At 27.5% G+C, this 25,240-nt stretch overlaps 4 protein-coding genes and 1 pseudogene across 13 annotated transcripts; 2 read left to right on the forward strand and 3 right to left on the reverse strand.

Annotated features, from left to right (window-relative positions):
• Positions 1 to 7: 7 nt before the first annotated feature.
• On the reverse strand, positions 8 to 3,675 carry LOC132913380 (lipoma-preferred partner homolog). 3 transcript variants are annotated; one of them, XM_060971684.1, is made up of 6 exons: positions 3,164 to 3,675; positions 2,744 to 2,882; positions 2,075 to 2,534; positions 1,664 to 2,001; positions 1,175 to 1,590; positions 8 to 1,100 (listed from the first exon to the last, which is right to left on the reverse strand). In XM_060971684.1, exons 2-6 carry the CDS (start codon positions 2,876 to 2,878, stop codon positions 848 to 850), a joined length of 1,602 nt encoding a protein of 533 aa, XP_060827667.1. In that variant the 5' UTR covers positions 2,879 to 2,882; positions 3,164 to 3,675; the 3' UTR covers positions 8 to 847. The 3 variants fall into 3 exon arrangements, with proteins under 3 accessions (XP_060827667.1, XP_060827666.1, XP_060827668.1); XM_060971683.1 differs by having other exon boundaries at positions 2,075 to 2,558; XM_060971685.1 differs by lacking the exons at positions 2,744 to 2,882; positions 3,164 to 3,675 and adding an exon at positions 2,632 to 2,730 and having other exon boundaries at positions 2,075 to 2,558.
• On the forward strand, positions 3,041 to 12,891 carry LOC132913379 (protein Malvolio). 8 transcript variants are annotated; one of them, XR_009659370.1, is made up of 13 exons: positions 3,041 to 3,166; positions 8,233 to 8,429; positions 8,526 to 8,648; positions 8,742 to 8,968; positions 9,069 to 9,207; positions 9,283 to 9,438; positions 9,560 to 9,718; positions 9,808 to 9,858; positions 9,941 to 10,323; positions 10,400 to 10,607; positions 10,681 to 10,751; positions 11,631 to 11,753; positions 12,123 to 12,891. XR_009659370.1 is itself a non-coding variant. In XM_060971675.1 (12 exons), the coding sequence occupies exons 1-12, from the start codon at positions 3,130 to 3,132 to the stop codon at positions 12,187 to 12,189; spliced, it is 1,818 nt and encodes a 605-aa protein (XP_060827658.1). In that variant the 5' UTR covers positions 3,041 to 3,129; the 3' UTR covers positions 12,190 to 12,891. The 8 variants fall into 8 exon arrangements, 7 of the variants coding, with proteins under 7 accessions (XP_060827658.1, XP_060827665.1, XP_060827664.1 ...); XM_060971675.1 differs by lacking the exon at positions 11,631 to 11,753; XM_060971682.1 differs by lacking the exons at positions 3,041 to 3,166; positions 11,631 to 11,753 and adding an exon at positions 7,582 to 7,606.
• LOC132913382 (prostatic acid phosphatase-like) lies at positions 12,885 to 16,189 on the reverse strand. Its single transcript, XM_060971689.1, has 7 exons — positions 15,716 to 16,189; positions 15,396 to 15,494; positions 14,805 to 15,227; positions 14,598 to 14,721; positions 14,318 to 14,529; positions 14,067 to 14,247; positions 12,885 to 13,983 (listed from the first exon to the last, which is right to left on the reverse strand). Exons 1-7 carry the CDS (start codon positions 15,803 to 15,805, stop codon positions 13,859 to 13,861), a joined length of 1,254 nt encoding a protein of 417 aa, XP_060827672.1. The 5' UTR covers positions 15,806 to 16,189; the 3' UTR covers positions 12,885 to 13,858.
• A 309-nt stretch (positions 16,190 to 16,498) lies between these two features.
• Positions 16,499 to 20,378, reverse strand: LOC132913383 (acyl-CoA-binding domain-containing protein 5). The gene is made up of 6 exons (XM_060971690.1): positions 20,060 to 20,378; positions 18,553 to 18,746; positions 18,312 to 18,474; positions 18,032 to 18,171; positions 17,593 to 17,943; positions 16,499 to 17,520 (listed from the first exon to the last, which is right to left on the reverse strand). The coding sequence occupies exons 1-6, from the start codon at positions 20,118 to 20,120 to the stop codon at positions 17,377 to 17,379; spliced, it is 1,053 nt and encodes a 350-aa protein (XP_060827673.1). The 5' UTR covers positions 20,121 to 20,378; the 3' UTR covers positions 16,499 to 17,376.
• A 2,165-nt stretch (positions 20,379 to 22,543) lies between these two features.
• On the forward strand, positions 22,544 to 25,061 carry LOC132913384 (uncharacterized; annotated as a pseudogene).
• The last annotated feature ends 179 nt before the right edge of the window (positions 25,062 to 25,240 follow it).

Raw genomic sequence — 25,240 nt, forward strand, 5'->3', positions numbered from 1 at the left:
GCACGCGTTGTTTTTAAATATAATCGATATTTTATTCAATATTCATTACAAATACATTTTACAATTAATTTCTATTTGCTTTCTTAGTCTTTTCACTTGCTAAATAGATAATATAATTTAAGGTATTTGCACTAATACATTGTATTAATTCTATCGTATCACATGATTTATCGTAAAGCGGAAATCTAAATACATAACGGATCCAATACATTGGACTAAACATTTTGTATATTCTAGATCAATAGAAAGAAGCATATAAATTGCATAATCTCTATTTCGCATTGACGTTATGAGGATATAGTCACACATAAATCTAACATTGCTCTTAATATTAGGAATTGAATACCTTGTCTTAATAATATATGCAATACATGACTAAATCACATTATAGTCAATAATTATACTTATTACAGGAAATCAATCCTGACTACAACATACGTGCTCATAGTTTAGAATTTTTTGTTAAATATTATTTGACATAATTCTTAGATATTTTTGAAATTTCATATATGGCAGTGTAAAGGCAGTAACATTAACCCAGTTCTGAAATTTTTTCAAACTTATCCAATCTGAGTCAATAATACATACGGATATATACTATTTCTAAAATATAAATCTTTTAAAAAGGTATAGAAATATTATGAATATTTAACGTAATTCATCTCGAAGTATCAAATAATGAAAAACCTACTCATATTCAATTATCAAAATGGCTTTAATAAAAAGGTTCCTCAAAAACATATTAAATGTCGGATGTTTTATAGAAACTTATCTCTAAGTATAAAAATTCATAAAACGGCAACTGTAAATATAACAATCTAATAAACCGTTTCAACGATCATGCCATTTATAATTCAGTCGTCATATGTGACGTTAATGCTTGCACACGAGTAGCATTACAGCTTTTGCATAACACATGGTCATCCAAAGGATAGCATCCACGTCCCTCGGAATCAGAGGATAAAACCAACCCACAATCCTCGCATTTGTAACACTGAATATGAAAACTACGATCTAACGCTACAACGCGCACAGTTTCCTCTTGTCCTGGTTCTGGCATAATCGGTAACTTACAAACGCAACAACGAGGTGCAAATTTTCTGCAATATAAAAACATTCATTTTTATACTTTGTAAAATTAATTGTTTTATTTGGTCAACCAAATGCTACTTACTTGTGGAAACATTCTATGCAATGAATCTGATTTGTAGCGTCTACCGTAAATGGTATACCATCCAAACTTTGCCCGCAAACAACACACGTAAAACAGGATGGATGATAAGGTTTACCTGTGGCTCTTAATATTCTATCGAGTATTGGTCTAGTACAAACGCAGCACTTTTCCAAAGTATTCAAATAATCTTCCTCGCAATAGGGTTTGTTTTCCAGTGAATAGAAGGGTTTACCTTGTAGGTTAACCTTACAAACATAACAACAGAAGCAGTCAATATGGAAAACCTTATCCATCGCGGAACAACCGGTACCTTCGCCTTCAACTTTGCGACCACACTGGGCACAAATCCCATATATATCACTGTCTTCAGCGTTATCTTCCATTCCTTGAACTAACAGATCAGTCAAAACGTCTACCTGAAACAAAAATAAATTTTTTGGAGAAATATTTTTTCACAATGAAGGAATTAATATAATAATTTTGACATACTTCCTTAACTGGAGAGACTTTTCCTTGGGGCTGAGTAGATGTAGCAGATCCATAACCAGAGTACATGGAATAATTGCAAGATAATTGTGACGGTGGTCTAGGATTAATTGGTTCGTATATAGATTCATATGTAGAACTGGATTGTGAACTTGGACCATAAATATCATTTGGGTAATTGTCAGGTGGAAAATCAGTTTGATAAGTAGCGCGTCTAAGTTCGCTATAACTAGATGACACAGGACTTGGCGGAGGCGGTAATTCTTCCGGTGGTGGCGGGAAGGAACTACCCGGCACACATGGTACATATTCTGAAGGTTCTGGTGGTGGTGGTAAGTCATCTGTAATATAATAATTACTTGATTTAATAAACTAATAAAAATGACTTTTGATTACATTTTCCATATATCTGACCATTATTGAGTGCAGAAGGAATGTTACAATATGTATTTTCTGGTTTAGAATTCCATTGAATATTGCTGTAGATAATGTCTTTTTCAGTTTTAACTGTCTTATTAACTGGTATAGATATTGGAGGATCTATATTACTATATACGATATTTCTTGTTGATCTTGAGTGATCTTCAACTGGAACTTGAGGAGCAGGCATATTACCAATATTTGAATAATGATTTTTTTCATCATATCCATATTTTGGTTCAAATTTTTCATCTGATTGGTGCACATAAAAATTCTCATTGTTCTGGTAGTTTTTAGGAACATCTTTTCCATTCGCAGTGGATGGTAATGAAAAGTCATTTTTCTCTATATTTAGTGGCACATATGGTGAAGGAGAATTCACGTATAAATTTGATGATTTTTCATTTTGACCAGAATTATTAAGTACTGTACTATATGATGGCACTGATGCAGCCTTTATAGTATAACTTTGTGGTATCTGGAAAATATTTTACCCCATTAAATTCTGTATAACAAGATGATTTAAATAAATTTTATTTTGTTAATTTTACCATTGATGTTTCCATATAATAATGGAACAGTCATGGAAAGGGAGTTATAGTTATGAAATATTGTTAGTGAAAAAATTACATATTTATTATTATATTCATATGATCTACTGACCTGTGGTTGTGATTTTTTTGGTTTCGGAGGTACAGCTGGTCCCACTTTTTTTCCAGACTTGATGGTTTTAATGCCATCGCCATGATTAATTTGTAAATTTGCAATTTGCTGTTCTAAATTACTAACGTTAGACATTTTCCTGAAAATATCAACAGCATATAAATTTTTAACTTTTTTTGTTTCTATATTATAGAATATGGATTCTATACTAAACATTTACAAATTCGATAAGAATCAAATGAAAGGAAAAACAATATATTTAAAAAATACATATTGTATCTATGTTCAAGCTAGTGAAATAATACTACCGAAGGACGTTATCGTAAAAAATTATCAGTTGGAAAATATATCTGTCAAGTAGAAGTATAATATTACCTGTCTACAAAATGGAGCTTATACCATTAAAAAAGTCATTATTACCTGGTAAGTTAATGAATCGTATACTCCCTCCAAATTCGTCGTTTTAAGTGTTCTTCTGATACCAAAATCGTACAATTTTTGGATTTTACGGAGTTACCAGATATATTTTGTGCTCAACCGTAACACAACTGAATGGCTGACTCATAAATCCCTTATCTTATTGCTTTAAAAATTCCTTTACGATGACTTTTCCATACATATAGTCTTAACCATAGTTCTCTTTCACTCTTATGGCACGACATTCAACCAATAATCAGGATTCAGTTGAGATGATTACTGTTTAAACAAGAAAGGAATCGTCGGCAATTTTCTATATGTACGAACCAGCTAGCCAATAATTTTTTATGCAATTATTACTTTCTGAACGAATCTGAACGTTTAAAGTACCAACATTACTTCCAAAAAATCTTACCACGCCCTAAATCATATGTCACAATACTGCACATTGTCACATAGACTAATTAAATTAAAAAAAATATATATTGAGTATTATTATCATAAATGCATATGATGACGCATATTTAGCACTAGGGATTTTGACTTTAAGTATTCGATATTTATGACTAAGAATTTAAATATTTTGTAGAACTATGTATATCATTTCTATTTGTCATTTGCGATATGAATAATTTCCTGTTTAATTTGGCATGATTAATTGAGATTAAGGTCATTCTTCTTTTTGGTTTCATTTGATTTTTTATATTAATTTTTTTCAAATGAAAATAGCTCAATTACATAGATTAGTATTGCGCGCCACTTTTGAAAGTATATTTTCGATACGATACAATTTCTTTCTTTAATTGTATGATGGTAACAAAGTAATCGAAATGCAATTTTTGGTTTATTTAATTTTCTAATATACTACTATGCTAGAATTTTTAATGTTAACTTAAAATTGTTATTCTTGGCTCATAGATAACCGCAATAATTTACATTAGAATACGTTGTATTAAAACATATATATATACACACTTTATTTTATATATATATATAATATATATAATATATATATATACATATATATGTATATATATATATACTTTATTTTTATTTAATATTGCATACTTTACGTGATAGAAAGAATCATTAATAATTTTTATTGTGTCAAATATAAAACATTAAACAAGAGTAAAATACTTTAAAAATTAATATTTTACTTCAACAATGTCAGTTGAAGCTTAAATTTGATTTTGCAATCCTTTTGTTCAACATTGTGCGTTTTATAAGCTAACAATTCCACAGTTGAAAACGCGAAAACCGGAAAGAATATAATGAAATTTTGCAACACACGTGGAAAATCTAAAGAAACAGTTGAAAAATTTATCTTAATTACCACAATGAGCTAATAGACTGTAAAAACAGTTGAGTATCGTGCCCTTAAATATTACTGCTCTAGTTTCCCGTTTTTACCACTTTTTTCACGGAACATTAAAATAGTTGTGACATTGCATAAGGTAGAACAAAAGGTTGTCTACCATTGTTATGATCATTTCAATTTACAATTGGGTCAAGGGAATGGCGTTATTTTTTTAACAAGCTAACACGTGGTAGCAAAAGATATTGTTCTCAGAGATTACGATTCTTAATGATCACGTATACTAATAATGTCGATAATTTAATGAATAGATATTGAGAAAATAATGTTTACATCAATGTATATCGTTTACATTAAATTGAGATTAATAAGTGTACAATCATTATTGTGTTTTAAATACTAATTCACGATATTGTGATGTACATTTTTTGAAATTTGCTTAGTATCTCTTATCTGTCTATCTTCAACGTGTGTTATGTTCATTGATATATTTATTACCTTCATCCATAATATTGTGATCTTATTGAAATTTTCGTAGAATCTCTTATATGTTTATCATTTGTTATTATTTTGATTAAAACAAATCAGAATTGCGAATTCACAATTGCTAGGACTTTTGTGGTGACTTGATGAATAGTCAGAAGAGTTAATTATAGATTACAAGTGTTAGATAATTACAGCAGTAACTGTTAGAAAACGTTCATCGCGTACCAGTGACGTTAGTCAAGTTAAAAAATGTTAAGAGAAAGAAAAAAAGAAGAATTTAGAAATCAGAATTCTTGTAAGAAATTATTCTAATTTTACCAAAGGAAGTGATTTACATTTATATGTATACAGATATCAAACATTTATTTCAAAACGGATTTACCTCGTTGCTCAATCGAAATAATATTTACTACAGTAATTTCCTATCTAATAGGACAGATAATATTGCAGTTAATCGTAATATGAAATTACGTAGGATCAGAAAATATAAATAAAGCAAAACTTTTCTATTCGTTTGATATTAAATTTTCCTTGTTCGTTGGGCTTACCATGGTGATTCACGTAGGAATAGGAAATATTGACGGATTGTTTCCGATAATTTATGCGTTGCTCATTGTCTACGGCTATTCTTATTTTAGTAAATAGGAAATACGATCGAAGATGTACACTGAATTTATTCATTAAAAGACCTTCATCGCTTTTATACGTAACTACCTGACAATCGAGAAATTACAATTCGGTAAGATATTTCATTAAATGGGTTTATATGTATATTTCATATAATTCTTGTTTACTACTGATTGACCGCTATCTGATATCTAACACAAACATTTGCTTGATATTCCAAATTAAATATTTGGATTGAAATGTCCTCAATATATGCCGCAGCCAATCTTACGTATAACAATCTTATGTAATGTTAATATCTCACATTCTTGCGAAATTTGGATATCATTAAGAAATACGATTGTTTAAAGAAATGTTTTCGCCTACCGATTTTCACAATAAAAGAAACGCGTTCTGGAAGCGAGCAAGAAACTCTTAGCTTATCTAATCGTGCTTAATTAAATTTCGATATCAAGTTACGTGAGAAGTTACAGGAACATATAAATTACATTGTTTTTATTAGAGTATCAATTAAAAAAGTTAATATACACTAATCACATCACCTAACCAGGATTTTCTTCTTTTTTTTGTCGAAGAAAACAATTTTCATTTTCTCGATCTTTGTCGTCGATTTATTTACTTATAATGGCTACGAAAAATATTGGCAGATAGCTAGATTTTCCAGGCAATTTTGATCAGGTTTTATATGTTTCATTTTTATAATATCAAATTTTTGTATTCATATAAAAGTATTATTATTATTATTCTTTTTTTTTGTCAGCCCAACGGCCTTAAAAATAAAAATTGGTTTGTTGAAAGTATTACTAAATGACATGATATTTAATATTCTTGGATTTAATTAATTAGTATGTGAATGCTATAATAAATATTACTCCAAACGATGGTAATAATTGTATATTTATAAATATTTTATACAATGAATACTTTTAGGAATCAATATAGATCCACATTATCGTAGATTAGTACGTATTGTAATCGATAAAGATTTACCAAAAGAACTTAGATACTAATCAAATCTCCAATACAAAAGAAATGTATCCATCTTCTCTTATCAGAGAAGCGATGAAATAAATCGAAACTAAGGCTATGATTACAATAGATACGTGTTTTGATGCCCTATCATTTTAACAAATAAATCATAGAGAATTCTTGAGTATAATATACATCTCGGTTACCAAATGTTTTACTTACTAGAATGATGAATCTATTGCAACCATAGCTTAATACAGATCCAATCTCTATCCAATCTTATAGACTTCCTTCCCAACAAATGCTTTCGATTTGATTTAACAATTATCAAATTAATCCAATAAAGATTTACTGTAATAATATAATTAAATGCAATAAGCACTCCTCAGTAAGGTTGATTAAAGGATTAAAGTTATCTGTGATTGAAATGATCACTTAGCTGACTTAGAAACTGGATTAAATTTTAGTCGAACAAAGCAAGTGATAAAAAACATTCTTCTCCAGTTGATAGTCGAAAGAATAGAATCTGTTTTTCTTCGAGCTTCTACAATTCGAAAAATATTAACTTATATACAAAATTTTTAATTTTTGTTTGTTAAAACTTTGATAAGAGGAAACCTTCATAATCCGAATTTTATCTTTTTCCTCAAGTGATCGCTCAAATACAAGTGCTTTTTAAAGATAGGAAGACAATGCATATAGTAAATGAAGATAGAGGAATGAAAAGATGAAGAAAGTATCGAGAAAATGAGTGACTTTAATGGCGTAAATACGAATTCATAGAAGTTTGGAGTTGCTTAAATACTCATTACATATTAATGATAACGAAAGATATCATGTAAGAGTTATAATAATTAACTCTTATGATATATCTCCTGGGGAAATCCTATAATTTTATACGACTACATGTATTTCTTTGTATTGTGGCAGTAATAAATTCTCTGTGCATACATATATGTATTCCTATTGTTAGTCACTGACACTCATGTTTCGGGCATCCCCGCTAACATCATATTTGTAATATTTTATGCAGAGAAGGGGAACATGTAAGAAAGATGGCTGCATGTTGTATGTCTCGTTCTCGGTACTCTCGTTGCTGCAATATTCTCAAATCTCGCAATAGTTAGTGACTGTCGGGCTGTAGGTGAATAGTGATCACTAGTGGCTATTGTAGTGATCTCACTTGGCTAATATTTTCGTGCTTGGTGTACTATATACTGTGCGTTTTTACTTCAGTTATGTTTCTGTTTTAGTTATACGGAAGCGTACTTTCTTTCTTTTTTTAATTTTATAAGAATGTAACGTTCTATCTGTTTTTATATTTATCCAAATATTTTGTCGGTAGTGATAAAAAAGATTTATGTTTATTTCTATATTTCATTAATTTGTCTTATGTTATACTTAATTCCTATATTTCTGTATTTAACATATTTCATTAAAATATTTCATTCGTATTTGATCAAGTTTGAATACGTATTGCATTCAATAAGACACTATTTCAATCTTTTATTGCATTGATCATCACGGTAATTAAATTATTCAATTTAGACGATCATTGAAGTTAATTTTTATATAATCCGGTTTACTTTAATACTATAATATTGAATACTTTTAAATATATGTTTAAATATATGAATGTTAAAATATGTAACAAATTAGTAACTTTTTTCAGAGGGATCTTATCAATATACCATGCAGAATAGTTACATTATCGAGCCTCAGAATGATCCAATATTCGCAACAGCATCTCATGTGCATCAGGAGGAAATGCAGAATAATAAGAGAGCAAATGAAAACACCTGTTTGACACCCAATAACAATCAGACGTACTTTGCTGATGAAAAAGTTCACATACCAGAAACAGAAAATGTAGTATATATTGGTACCAATGGAACTTAAAATAATTAATTTTTTATGTTAATATGTGGATTTTTAACTGTATCTATTCTAATTTGGTTTTTGCAGGGTTTCTTTAGTTTTAGAAAATTATGGGCTTTCACAGGTCCTGGATTCTTAATGTCCATAGCTTATTTAGATCCTGGAAATATTGAATCTGATTTGCAATCTGGCGTAGCTGCCAAATATAAGGTATTTTTTTAGTTATTCCATTCATTGCTTATTTCCATGTATGGTTTACATTTCTTTTTATTTTTTAAATTTATTTATGTTCTTTTTTGTTAGTTATTATGGGTATTGTTAAGTGCAACCATTCTTGGCCTTATTATGCAAAGATTAAGTGCAAGGCTTGGTGTGGTAACAGGTTTGCATTTGGCAGAAATGTGTTACAGACAATATAAAAAGGTACCCAGAATGATTTTATGGATAATGATAGAAATAGCCATAATTGGCAGTGACATGCAAGAAGTAATAGGGACAGCTATTGCTTTATCTTTATTAACAAATAAAGCGTAAGTTACGAAATTCTCTTAATTTTTTAATGTCATCTATTCTTGTTCCTCTTATGTAAGCTGTTATTCATAAATAATGTATGTATCTAATTTGATTTAGGATTCCTATATGGGGTGGTGTTCTTATTACGATAATTGACACTTTTACATTTTTATTATTGGACAAATATGGCTTAAGGAAATTAGAACTCTTTTTTGGATTTCTTATTACAGTAATGGCTGTCACATTTGGATATGAGGTAAAATAAATAAATAAATACATATATGTGTGTGTATATGTGAATGAAAATTATTTTATTATTTCTATATTTTAGTACGTTGTTTCTGCCCCACCTCAAAATGAAGTGATAAGTGGAATATTTATACCTTGGTATAAAGATTATGATAGAAATATGTTGTTACAAGCTGTAGGAATTGTTGGTGCAGTTATCATGCCACATAACTTATATCTTCACAGTGCTCTTGTTAAAGTAAGGAAAGAACAAAGAGTATAAGTAATCTTTTTTATGAAATTGAAGAAGTAGGCATTCTGATGTATTAAATATTTGCCAGGTGTTAAATAAAAACTATAATATAATCTGTAATTTCTAGTCAAGAGACATTGACCGTAAAGAATCCAAAAAAGTGAATGAGGCAAATATGTATTACTTCATTGAGGCATGCATTGCACTTCTGGTATCTTTTATAATTAACGTATTTGTTGTCGCGGTGTTTGCGGATGGTCTTTTTAACAAGACTAATTTAGAAGTTGTGAGTATAATAATTAAGAATTCTAAATGATATTTTGTAGTGTAATTATCTTTTACAATATATTTCATACTTGTTTCTTTATATTTTAGTACAATCTGTGTGAGGCTAACAATTATACAGTAGGAATGGATACATTTGAGGTAAAAACAAAATTAGATTAATACGAATTTGTTTACCTAAAAATTTTAGCTTTCTTATTATATCTTATTTTATTAATTACAGAAAGATAATACAACCATCTCAGTAGACCTTAACAAAGGTGGCATATTTTTGGGCTGTGCCTTTGGTGCAGCAGCAATGTATATTTGGGCTGTCGGTATTTTTGCTGCTGGCCAATCTTCCACGATGACAGGAACGTATGCCGGACAATTTGCAATGGAAGGATTTTTAAATCTTCAGTGGGCTCGTTGGAAGCGAGTACTTTTCACGCGAATGATCGCTATCATTCCAACCTTCCTTGTCGCATTCTTTAGTGACATTGATAATTTAACTGACATGAATAATATTTTGAACGCAATTATGACTCTTCAGTTACCTTTTGCAACACTGCCAACGATAGCATTTACTAGTAGTCCTAAAATTATGGGTACATTTCGAAATGGATTGTATGTTTCATGTTTTTAATTTTATAGTTGGAATTTTTTAGGTTCATACGACTTTATACATACTTTTATATTTCAGAACTAGTAAAATTGTGACGACAACATTATCTGCTGTTGTAATAGCTATAAATATATATTTTGTAATAGATACTGTCCAAGATTTGCCACATCACTGGGCGGTAATAGTTGCAATTACAATATATTCTATTTTATATCTTCTATTTTGTCTTTATTTAACCATTCATATGGCTGTGAGTATGGGCGCAACTTCTCTTGGTAACCATTGGGTATGTATGCTATTAAGTAGGGTGATTGATTTTTAACTATTACTGATTATTTTATTATTAACTTTTGTTATAGTTCGTAAAAAGATATATTGGAAGTCCTGTAAGTACAACACTTGGATTATCAAACCCTGCAATATATGCAAGGTAAGAATTGTATAGATTTTATGTATAACAAGATTTCGTTAGTTAATTTAGTTAATTGTTTTGTAATACTTACTACCTAAATATGAAAAAATTGCTATTTCTATTTATATGATTTACATATATTGTAATTAGCAAAATAATATAACAAAGTACGCATTTTGTGTCGAATTATATAGTAAATAACAAGAAATGTACTGATAAATTATTTTTATAAAAATTGTGAAAATAATTGTTAGTCGATTTAATGCGCATTTAAATAGTAAAAAGATCCAAGTAATATTCATAATATGATATTTTAATCTTACGTTTTTTTAATGGATTATAATAATTTGCATGTATGTCATGAATTGCTCTCATGCTTAAGAATAGTTTGCTCATTAGTACATCACAATAGTCATAAAGTTTATTAAAGTAACAAATATTAAGCCACAAAATCTATTCAATATAGTATATTTGAAACTTTAATACGTTTATGTAATGTTATCTGTAACTAACTGCTACATCAAATTAATCATATTGTTCACGAAATTATGGTTATGGTTACACACTGAACAGAAAACGTTTTATTTGCAGACATGTATGCTTTATTAACATTGTATACATTTTGTAATAAATACTAACAAACGTGTAACGCAAATTGTGTGCTTGTGTGTTTTTATTGCATCTCTTTGTATTTTTTAATAGGATATTTAAATACATTTTTTACATTTTTGATATATCAAATATGAAATCAATTTGTATCTCATAGCCAGAAGAAGGAAAAATTTGTTTTAATATTTGCACAAAACGTACTTTTCTTATATTCATCACAATCTTCTAAATATTCAATATATTATATATAGTTAAGATCTCGAAAATTATTCCTTTTTACATTCATAGCTTCTTCAATACGTCAGAAACATCATTAAGACCATAATCGAGTTTACATCATGAATCTGCATCTAACTACTTAAAACCATATTTCAAAAGTTGCGTCTTCATCTGTCTTCAACTTTATACATGGTATGTACTTTATATTAGATCTATTTTTTTAATATACAAAGTTTTTATAACCAGGGTAAAAGTTAAAAATAGAATTAATATGATAATATAGAAGACTTCTTTCAAATACTTTTATATTCAGGGTTTTGCACTATCATTGTAATCGTATTTGTTGTAATTCTGTTAATAATCCGTTTTATCACGTGAATGATTAACTTATTTTTGCATGCGCATTTTTAACCAATGCAAATGCGAGCTTATAATAGTAAGGTTTTCAAAATTTCTTAATAAAAGGTAAGAAATTTTTATAAGTTTTTATTTCAATTAAGTAAAATTTTTAAGTTACTTTGTTGACTTTTATTAAATAGATAAAACTATGTGATGTTTTAGGTCTAATCCGGCATTTAACATCCAAGAAAATTGGTCTGGAAGCTTTAACTCGATACCGGAATACTGATAAAAATCTGACGCAAATAAAACATGGTAAATAGTATTCAATACTCATGGGTTGCATTCTCATAGAGTTAGCATCATAGATTTTAAGATTTTATAGAATTGAAAATGATAACTTCCTATAAAATATACTCCCCCAATTTTTTTGTAAAGTTAGGGCTTTAACATGTAAAATAAGCAAAGCGCGTTAATAACAGAAAAATACGTGATGATCGTATATTTGTATATATATATATATATATATATATGTATATAAATTTTATTAAATAAATTAAAGTCATATAAATTGTATATAAAAGAGGCTTGTACAAAATATAATAAAAATTTAAAATTATATTATGTAAATGATATGTAAACTATAGGGATTATGTTATCTAAAATAGAGAATTAATAAAAGTGGTAAACTGATGATTAAAATATGTAAATATGTAAAGTCCACTGATGCTGTTTATATTTTATGTGTATTTGTACTACTATTTAAGGACAGTCATTTATATGTGTGTTTTGCAATTGTATCTGTTTAATACTTACACGTATACGACATTGATACGAGAATCAGTTGTTAAATATCCGCTGTTGAGAACGGGCAACACGCGCTATGTAAAAGCAAGTATGAGATATTCTTATATTTCATGTTATGACCTACAAATTATCTAGAGGAAGATATGTATTCGTTTAAAATACTAGTAAACGATCGTGTTTGTTTACAATACTTGATTTATTCACATTTAAATCTCACAACATTAATTTTAATAGGACACAATTCATATTTGTAAAATAGTTCAGTTTAAGAAAATCAAATTTTTGGATTACTACCAAGTAAAATGTTTCTTTTTCGCCCTAAATATTATCCTTTCTCTATTTTGGAAAAGTTTAATTTGTCTTGTAATTTCTCATTTAAAAAATACGTTTCAAATATACTTCTATATAAACGATATTACAAAAATGTAATAATGATGTAGTTGAATATACTTTTTCTGTTTATAAGTAGTTTTAATTGTTGCAACTTAATGGAATATGACTAGATATTTTTTCAAATACCGCAGAGAAATATCCCTATATTTTACACCCAATTGTTTAGCATTAAATAAAAACTAAGGTACCCTAAGTTAATAAACCGTATTCCAGAATTTATTACTTTCTAATCGTCATTTATTAATAAAAGGTATTTTTAATATCTCAATTTTTTCCGAATTAATTCGTAGTCCATTTACGGTCATTACAGATAATTTTTTTATTCATATTATGCATAAAACTCAATTTAAATAAAAGTTATTGAGAATCTTATACCCTTTTATCAAACTATTAAAAATCATTATAACAGTCTTTGTTTTGAACAATTCATACATATAAATAATAATGTTTTTTCATCGATCAAATCAAACGATTATATTTGCATTGAATCTGTCTGATTATAAACTGAAATATTTTATCATCAATAAATTTAAAAATTATCACTAATAAAACATTATAAAATATAGAACATTTTTTCATAAATATTTTACGCAAACGCATATCAGACTTATTTTTCAATGTATGTAAAATCAAATAAGAATTTACCATTTATCTTATTTTTTGTTAATTATCAAATTATTGAATATCATTAAATATCATGAAAACATTGAATATCATGACGAAAGCAATACGTCATTTTTTCGTAGTATTATATTCAATTATATAGGTACCGTTTTCAATCGAAGATAATATTGCTTATGTTCCGGTTTATAATGCCGATAAATAAAGGCAAATACAGATAAAATGAATAAAACTAACATCAATATAGAAGATGTCAGTATTGCTGGAACGAAACAAGGATTAAATGAGAAAGTAATATATAAAGTAGTATATAAAAAATACATTTATATTGTAGTAAAAATTTACCAATAATTGCTGTCGTATTCGTATTATATCCAAATGGTCCCCACTCTATTGCACATTCTTTTTCCCAATCTGTGGGTACAACATCTTTTGTTAGTGCAATAAATTGATTTAAGGGACACATTGTAATACAACCGGGAAGTGTTAAAAGTTGTGGTTCTTCACTAGTATTTTTATATGATATCTGAAACAATATATTTAATCAACAATCTTATATCATGATTTTCAGTCTAATTATTATTTTAAGCACTTACCGTTACAAAATATTGATCTTTTAAATTTACTCTTAATTCTATTAAAATTGTAGCAGTATATGGTGGGCAATGTGGTTCAAAAACATTCAGAGTCATGAGCAAATTGGCTATAGTTTCATCATGAGCACTATACATCCATACTTTTCTATCAGGTACTAATGCATTTTTCGACTTTTTTTCCATGTGGTCTATCATTTCTCCAAGTAATGTTCCTATGTTTTATATTTCCCAAATTATACATGGCCTAAATTTTTTACATAACAAAATGAATATTACTTACCCGATTTTAGTCTCTGAAGTATTTTATTATAGGCGTTAATTGTAAAACTTTTTACAACAATTGGCATAAGTTTATCTGGATATACTGACTTTGTCCATTCTGGCAATGTTTTGTTATAAAGACTCTATAATAAGTTTAGAGTATATGAGATATATAAAAATACTTATTATCAAGTGAGAAGTACAGAATGACAGTAACATAGTTTACCTCAATAAATAATGTATCATAAAGTTGTTTAACAGATAAAAGAGATGAAATTTTATTTCCTGTTTTCTCTGTAAGGTATACATACAATCTCTTATTTTCTTTATTAATTTTTTGGATTTCTGGAGAATTAAAAACTTTTCTCAGCTCGTAATTATATCTAGGACAATATTTCTTTGCAGCTAAAACATTATCTTTGTCTTCAGGAATAGTATGCACTGGAATAGGCATCCATTTGATATTACTCCATACTTGTTTACTAACTGGAGGATAAAGTCCAGCAAGATGTGATTCAGCTGACATTAAGGTACGATCTACATCTGTACTTTGAATATAAATATCATATGGAGAATATAGGTCACTTAGTAGATGTGAATAGCGTTTGCGGATCCAATGACCAAGTAGTAAATGCTGATATTTTCCAATCTGATATAACAGACATATATGAGTGAGGACTTAAATATTTTGAAATTAAAAAGATTTTAAAATCAAACAAAAATTTGCAATAACATTAAATGCAACAAAAGTAATACAATAAAGAAGAGATCATTAAATAATTAAGCTATATATATATAACAATTAAGAATTACATACGTTTGTTAATTGGCCATATGGGACTTGCCACAAACTTTCATTGTTATAAGGATCATTTGGATATGGTCTTATGGGTGTTCTATCTCCATGTCTGTATAACTGCAAAATAGATTGTAATATTTTTAATAAACAACGGCAATAATTATTATTATAATTAAGATGATTATAATATCTAATTCATATTGCTTTATGAAAAAATAAATTTCATATACATAAATAATAAATTAATTTCATACAAAATACATTTCAATAATACGAATAATCAAAATATAAAATATAAACATTATTCTCATTTTTTGAAAAAGCATACTTTAACTTACAACATTTGCGAAAACGATAGTTCCAAAATCTGTATTTTCAGCATGTGACAAATCCATAACAAAAAGAGCCAGAATTATTGAAACAAACATATTCCTTTTAATATTTTCAATATGATTCAATATGATTCACACTTTTAAACCTCTAATAAGAGGCTTCGCGGAGAAAATTGTATATGACAACAATTTATCGATTACTGCAACCTGTGGAATACTCTAAACAATATACGTTCCAACGTCTGTTATTACGACTCATACGTTACTTCCGTCAGAAGTTATATGAGTATAAAACATATATAAAATGCAAATCAAGTGATTTATCGTTGCTACCAATATCGGTTCCTAACCCAACCCAAAATTCTTTGTTCGCATTGTAGTGTAATAAGAACAAGGTTATTTATACAGCGGTACTCATATTAGAGAATGTTTAAACTTATTCTATTTCATTTTACTCATTTAAGATATCGATGTCCATCAAAATTTTAGATTTTTGATATGTAAAGCATGAAACAAAATTCTAATGACATAACGATGAAAATTGAACAAAACAACAATTGGACAAGATAATTTGTAATTACGAATACTCATTAATTATGCTTTATCTCCTGATATTTCGAAAGAAAGTTATATAATCGAAACATAAAGTAATTACAAGCAATTTGTATTAACGATTATCTGTTATAATATGCTCATTCCAAACTAAAATTTTATATGACATTTTACTTTGAAAGACAAACTTATTTAAGAATTATAATCTACAAAGGTATACTGTCAAAGACAAACATCTTCTTTTAACAAAATTTATTTTAAATCAATGAATTAGGTACAACTGAAAAAATGTAAAATACGGATTATAGTACCTTAATTGTTTTACTAAAATTGTACAAAATGAAAAATATTACAAAAAGACAATTGTTATTATGATAATTGCATTGGTTAATAAAATATTTTTAAAAAATAATTACAAATAATAATTATTACAAATACAAGTAAAAATTATACATTTTTATACAATATTTGTACACGATTTCGTGATATATCTATCCTCAATTTAAAATTAATTAAAAAGAGCAAAAAGAGTACTTTATAATATTATGTAGAAAGTGATACTATCCTAAGTAAATTATAATTTCTGTTAAAAAAGCTGTAAGTTTCAATAAATTCTAATTTTTTTTTTCTTTTAATCTGAATGTACAATATAAAATTTGTATATAATCTTTCTTTCTATATTACAATATATGAATACACATTACTATTTATGATACATATAAATTATCTTAAGTAAATATATATAATATGTATATTCAATTAATCCACTGATTTTTAACATATAAACATACAGAGAGCAATCAAACTCTCTTCAATTCTCTCATGTTTAAAATAAATAAACTTTTCTGTATAATCACTGTACATACATTTATATGTGAACAGTTGAGAGAATAAATTTTTAAAGTTTTGCCCAACTGATTACATCTTCAAATGTAATCTATATGAATCAAAAATCACATAGCAGTTTTGGCCATATACATATTTAGATTGTAGAAATATACTTGAACTGTCTTAAAATATGTCTATATTACTTGAATTCAACACTGATTTGAATTCATCATCTAACAGTAAATAGTGGAATATATTTCGAGTGATGTAATATGGTAATGTTTAAATCACAGCCTTCGCTGACGATAACGTTGTGTTAAAGAAATCAAAAATTGCGCTATGAACGGCCATACGATTAAGATAGTGAATAATCTTGGTGAACACTCTGGTAAAGGCCACCATTTTGGGCATGAAGTTGCTGCAGGCTGCTTCTACAAAAATGATATACCATTGAAAGAAATAGAAATATGATAAAAATGTCGTTTTATTGTATTTACACATACTATTGAAGGCGCCAATGCCTGTAATGTTTGACCTTCTAAACTGCGCACTCTGGCCGTTATTCTGTCTAAATCTCTTTGTAAGTTTTGCATAGTTATAGCTATTTGATTGAAAAATTCGTCGTTAGATTTTTCATCTTTTTTAACACGTTGTTTACTTTTTTCTTGCTTATTTTCTATTAGTGGTTCTGTATAGCCATTTGTATTAGTGTATCCATTAATTAATTCTGAAGAGTTCTCTCTTTGAGCAACTAACTCATTAACTTTATCAGTAGAAACATTTAAACCATTAACCATTTTTTGAGTAACATTAGTGGTTTTTGTTATGTCTTTTGGTATTCGTTCTGGAGCTGACTATGAATAAGAAGAAATAATTTCAGTTATAAGTTGGAAATAAAAGTATGTCCAATACTGTGTACTGTTTATAATACCAGTATCTTACTTCAACAGTATCTATAAATTCGTCTTCACCGTCGGTATCTAGTGGACTTGCACTATGGCTAGTAGCTGGGCTGGTTTCTAAACTACTTGCAATGTGCCGAGTCATGTTACAACCTCTATGTGGTGATGTTTCTCTTGATGCTGTAGAAGAAAAACTTATTAATAGAATTAATTTGTTTTAAACTTCTCCATTCTTTAATTGTTAGCATCAAATATGTTCATTTTTAATAAATTGTCAGATCAACAAATGAAAAATAAAATATATATTTACAAATACAAACCTAGGGGAGAACCAGATAATGGCATTCCAGGTTGTGAGCGCATACGTTCTAACACAGGACCGAGAAGTAATTCTAAATCTTCAGGTGGGACACTTTCACAAAATGAATCTAAACTGTCTAGAAAATTAGCCACTTTGTCTGTATAAGACATTGTTTCTACAATCTATTAAATTATAAATAAGCATTAAATTACTGTTACTTTATGACATTCAGTAAAATTATAATAGTTTCTACAATCAACCTTTTTTAATTCTTCTACATAGTTATTCATAGCTTCTGTTCTACTCATATTGCCCAAGCGTGTCCAAGCTTCCCATTTTGCTTTTTTAACCACTTCCCAGAATGCTGGCTTTGGTTGTTGACATGATCCTTCTGTTGCTTGTTTGTAATATGCATAAAAACGTAGCATAACTTCATTGCTAGGTTGATATGCACCTGAAACATAATACATTATCAACAATACAATTATTAATATAACTTTATTAGTTTATAATTTTAGTTTCATATAAAATTATAATATTCATACTTTCCGCATTTAATGCAAAAAAGTTTGTTTCTTCATTGTTATTCAAATTAATTGCAAGGTCAACGACTTGATAACATTTTTATTGTATGACCTTTGGTCATAAAATTAAGAGATAATGTGGAAATGTACTCATGAATTAATTATCATTAATCATAAAAAAATATAGAGGTATTAAATAAATCCTTGTAACATTATACATTATTAAGTTCAATTAATAAAGGATTAAATATTTAATTTTTTAAATAAATATTTACTACTTTTTTAACACAAAATTTGTCACTAATAAATGAAAAAAGTTGATGATACAGCTTTGAAGAATTATAAGTATATTTGTAATTTATTCCTGAAGGATATTCCAGTTTCAAACATAAACTGCAATTTATCCATTCTACTCTGTTAGAAAGTGAAATGAGAACACTCACACATGCACTTGTAATAAATGGAAAGTATATATACATATTTATGAATTTAATCATAAATATTTATGATTTAATGATAAAAATGTAGGTTCGAGATAATATCAAAATCTAATCTTGTACTTGCATAAAAGTAAAGAAAATTTCTTTTTTTACAAAGCTTATATTTATAAATTATGTGCAAAAAAAAGATTCAAATTTATTCTTTTAACAATTATAAAAATTTATGTGACATACTTAATGCAATTTTTACCAGTCAATAAATGTAAACATACTGTTTGTTATATAATGTAAATCACATATAAATAAAAAACGCTTATTATTATTCTATTTTGTATCTAATTACAAATACTCGGGAGTATAAAATTAACGAGAACACACTTCAATAATTCTGAAATTTAATATATTAGAACATTATTAATAATCTGAATACATCGAAGAACGGTATGAAACGATGTTTTCGTTTTCAGTCTCATCAAAATAGATATGTAAATACTTTACATGATTGCACGAACTTTGTACGACTCCTTCACGTTTTCGCATAAAAACTAAATCTCATAAATGTATTTGCTGCTAATTAAAAAAACCAGTTTAACAAGTACAACTGAAAAAAATACTGAGAAAGAAAAAAAGAGTATAACATATAACAAGTTTCATATCAATGTCATAAAACGCTTTGCATTAAATATAATAAAACAATTATGTACGAGACGATGATACGATTAAGTACATCACTTAAAAGCATCGACAACTCGAAGAATGATATTAATTATCATAATTCATTTTGAATGTCTTGGAAAATTTACCATTCTTTGGTAAATTCCTGATCACATTAACAGCCGCCTGAAACTGTTCTTCCGTCGTCATGGCAAGATCCGCAGTCTTTGAACGGATAGATATTCACACTCACTTTGTTATAACCTTATTTTGTTTGTTAATTATTGACCACCTTTCAATGACTCGAAGTATTTGTTTTCGATGTAACAAGCTAAAAAACGAACTTGATGTTCTTTAAATTAAATGAACAATTAAGTTAAAAACGAAGCATACAACGAATGACAGATCACCGATTGATGACTGGCGATCGTCCGGTGATCATATACGCATGATGGCGCATGCGCGTTAAATGATCGTCGACCAAAGTTTAACCCCTTCCTTTTCGCTGTTTGCCACTGCCAATCGTCACTACCAGACCACCACCAATGTACCAATTGCCTTTGGGATGTCATGAAGATAGGTTGTATGTGATTTTCCAACGTGGTGACATCAAAGTAACGTGTAAAATATCCTAAAAGTTCTTACTTTCATTTAACTTTGCATAACTTTTGAACTAGTGAATCGTCTTAAAAATTTACATTTTTGGATTCTACACATTGGAAAGTAAAAGATCCAGAAGGAAGGCAATAATATTTTGTCTCCTACAGTAAAGTTCATCCCCTAATAATAAATTTTCACTGTAGAGATAAATTGCCGTAAAACAAATTGTTTAAATAATTTATAAAATAAGTTATTTATTTGTAATGTGCATGATAATTTCAGATTTAGATGTTAGTTCTCATCTATCTTTAATTAATAAGAATTTCTCTTTTTTCATATATGTATTTCTTATCAATTGCAAATAAAATAAATATTTGTACTTGAATATTTCTTGAAATGGTTTTGTTTACCTTTAAGTATATTAATCTGTAGATGCTACAAACATCAATGCTAAAACACACGTATTTACTACTATAACTAGAATTATAGCTAAGTGTAGAATAATAATAAATTAATAGTGGATTGTTGTATGAATATATTATATATAATTATGTGCAAATGGGGACATAAAAATATATGTTTGTAGTATATGTAATAAATTTTGCTAGTAAATACATAAAACATTTATTGCTATAAAATTGTTAGAAAAATATATCACTAACATGGAATAAAGCTATTTTACAGTATAAGAATAAATTAAAACTAAATACATTTCTGTTTATCTTTTGCAAAGATAAGTCTACGCAAGTGCTTATTTCTGTACAGATATATCACATATTATCCATTTTATATACACATAATGAAACTATTCATATGTGTATGAATGTATACTATTATATTTTATGTAGTTATTAGAATGGGATTATAGGATTATACAATGTATAAATAACCAAAAAGTATCGAATAATGTGTAGGTGGTGCAATAAATACAAATACAAATACAAATATATAAATGGATACCATGTTTCATATACAACTATTGTCTTAAATATAATACAAACTTTTAAAGTTCCCATAAAAAATCAACAATTAAAAATGTATACAATAATCTTTTGCAAACATTTAATTTTATTACTATGTAACAAAAAATAATATTCTTTTTGGCTATTATATCTTTTTACATTATATATTTTATATTTTTATAAATTAGTAAATTGCTTTGTAATTTTAAAATAAAAAATCACAATTTTATATGCTTATTACACCAAAATACCTTATACTTTAAAGTCTTTAAAAAATCTAAAAACTCTATAATTTGATTCTTAGCAACTTCTTTATATCAATAAGTACTGTAGAAAAAAATATACAAATCATGCTTTCGATATTTGTATGTTTAAATAAAAACCAATATTGTTAATCTGTTTAGGATAAAGACCGTTTTCACTGAAGCTGAACATGTAAGGATACCACTAAATAGTTCCATTTCCATTAGATACACAAAGAATTCTACTAAATACTGGCAACATTTCTATGTTGTATAAATGTTGTCTAGAGGAAGTACGGTAATTATATTAAGAAAAATATATATCATTATTTGGTAATTATATTAATAAAAACATATATCATTGTTATCTTGGAATATCCTTATATTAACATTAGGTACTTTATCTGCTATTTGTAGTACAAGGTACTAATAATGTATGATCATACAGAGGAGGTTCTTCCTACAGGATAACTAACAGTATTTGTAGAATTGAGGCAGAACATTGTTCTCTACAAGAATTATAATCTAACAAATAATCAATATCATTAACTAAATTGTGAACAATATATACCATCGAATATGTAAAAACAAGGATTATTATTAATTATATTATAGTTAGGAAATATTCATTTTGTACTTATTTTTTGTATTTCAAAATGTTTTGCAGATTTTGACAAACCAAATATATTTTCTACTGTACATACATTGACAAAGGAAAAATCGGTACTTTTAACTATTTGAGTCGCAAGTCCTGTTTTCCTACTATGTTGTAGGCATAATAAGCCCACTGTAGAGGGACATATACATAAAACAATCACAGCGTGAGGTTTGTAGGTAAATGCGTTTGGGTTAATATTTATTTTCCGGCCGCCGTCAGGAATTACGTTAATACGAGCTAATTTATGGTAAATTTAACTACAGCTAGGGATAGTATGGTAAAATAGAATTAAATTGGCGGCCAGCAAAGGATTAAGTCCGAGGGGAGGGTCACTTCTATGATGATATATTCACCGATCCTCTGCGCAAATTTTTGTGGCGACGTTTTTTGCATCATAATGACATGGATTTGATGACATCGTTGACGAAGCGATCCAGAGACAATACATTTTTGAACAAGGTAAGTGGATGCTGAGAGCATGTGAATGTTGATCTGTGCGGACCAATCAGATGATGGATAGAAGTAATATGGCATCAAAATAAAGTGAGGTTTTACCAGAAGTTTTACATAGTCACTGCGATAATTATAACTTTTGAACCAGTAGACTTTTCGCCTGAAAACTTGCATTGTCGGAACTTATATATAGGAAGCTATAAGATTGCAAAGAAGGGTCAATAATTTATTGGTCTCTGAAGTAAATTTTAATCTCTATATAAATGAATATTGAGAAATTTATATTTTATACATGAATTTGTCGTAAAGAATACCTGTTTTTAAGCAAACTCGTAATTTTTACTGTTAATATATGTTCTGCGAAAGGTATCATTCGTATTTTATTTTATAGATTGAACTTTCCTAAGGTATAGAAATGGTTTCAATCAGTTGCGGATGGGCTTTAAATGATAAGAACTCATTATCAAAACCAGGAGGATCGTTATATGCTGATGATACGATTTATACGAATCTTCTTAATCGTATAAACCTTGCGAATAATGAAAACTTAACACAAATAATTGAAGATATTGCGAAACTGATTAATGAGAATAAGGAAAACCTAAAGTAATATTGCAAGATAGAATGTTTTGTTTATATATATATATATATATGAATATATATCTGCAAAGTATTTATTTTAAGTAATTTATGTTACTTGATCATTTTAATTTTAACTGGTTGCAGGGAGATACTCAATAAACTTTACTCATATGCATTAGACAATACTGACTTTGTGATAAAATTGCTACTTGTATGCCATAATTCTAAAATTAGAAATATATGTGATTCCAAAGGTGGATATTTATAGCGGTATTTAGTGAACCAATATCAGGAAGATTATGAAAGTAGATATCACTACGCATATTTTAAATTAAAAGCTTGTAAAGGTTAAATTATATGCTTCCTAATGTCATTTTTAATTTTTAGGGAGAAAAGATTTGAAGCAAGAAAATGCAGCTCAATTTCATAACCGTATTATCTTATTTTCTAAATACTTAAGTTATATTCGACGTTCATCGATGTTTGAGTATCGTACATTTCATAATGCAATTATAGATTATTTGGAAATGCTGCTAGAAACAGCTTCACTGGATGATGTCCAATTTTTTACAGAACAAGTATGTATTTAAAGTCTATTGTTTTAATATTTTATCCTTTAATTTTATATTTCTATTTAATGGTTTAATTATTATGATATTATGTTTTTAGCTTATTGTACATGGACAAGTCCTCAATGCCATTTGTCACAACAAATTGAAAGATTTAATGATCTTTGTAAGACAAGTCTTACTCAAAGAAAATCTACCTCTCACGTCTCGACAATTTTTATTGTATGCAGCAGATTTAGAGAATGGGAATTTTGGTTAATTGCCTACAAATTTGCAGAAATTTTATATGTCGCAATTTGGTGAAAATTTTATAGAAAAGGATAAATATATTGTTGATTTCCTAACAAATATGAATTTAAAAGATGATAACTGCAAATGTAAAAAAGAGTATAAATATAAAAATAATAATAAGTATAAAAATAAAAGTATATGTAAAAAGCTAATGTAAAAGTTAATAAATATAAGCTAACAGAGACTGAGATAATAAGACTGGTTATATATGGTTTTTATTTCAATTAGCTTTTAAATGTACTAAACATTTATTTGAAGAATAGTTGCATAATATTATTGATGAAACTTTGACGTTTCAAAATTTTACTGATGAAGACTATACGTATTTCTTTTTATATTATATTATTTTTTTATATTAGATTATTAGATTATATTATTTTTTATATTATATTAGATTATAGATTATAGATAACAAACATTAAACAACCAATACTATCTTCGTGTTGTAAATTAATTACAGTGTAAGCATAAAATTCCCAACAATATAATTTTTGTGATTAGTTAGAGTAAAATAATCGAACAAAATACATGTAAGGTTTATATGATATTTACTAGTAAAAAGAAGTATTTCACTACATATTAGATGTTTTATACTTAAAATATGTTATATGAATGTATGTAATATTGAATTAATGTATTATTACTGTGATAGTCAATTAGGATTGTAATTTATACATAAAATGAAAACCTAATTTATGTAATCATTGCGAATATTTTTTTCATTTCAAGTAAATAATATACGATATAATTTTCAATAAAATGGAAGCATTTTTTATTCTTAGTTGTTTTCGAAAAGTAAGTTTTATATTACTGTAATTTGTTGTGAATTATTGTATATTTTTCTATATTTTTTAAAGAAAATTTATCAGTTTTGTAAGTGTTAGAGATTTTTAGTAATGACGTCCTTAATAAATCGAGTACGAAAAATTAATAAACTTTTATAATTGTTGTACAAAGCTGAAAATATCCCAAG

The sequence above is a fragment of the Bombus pascuorum genome, chromosome 13 (genome assembly GCF_905332965.1).
Source record: "Bombus pascuorum chromosome 13, iyBomPasc1.1, whole genome shotgun sequence".
NCBI lineage: Eukaryota > Metazoa > Arthropoda > Insecta > Hymenoptera > Apidae > Bombus > Bombus pascuorum.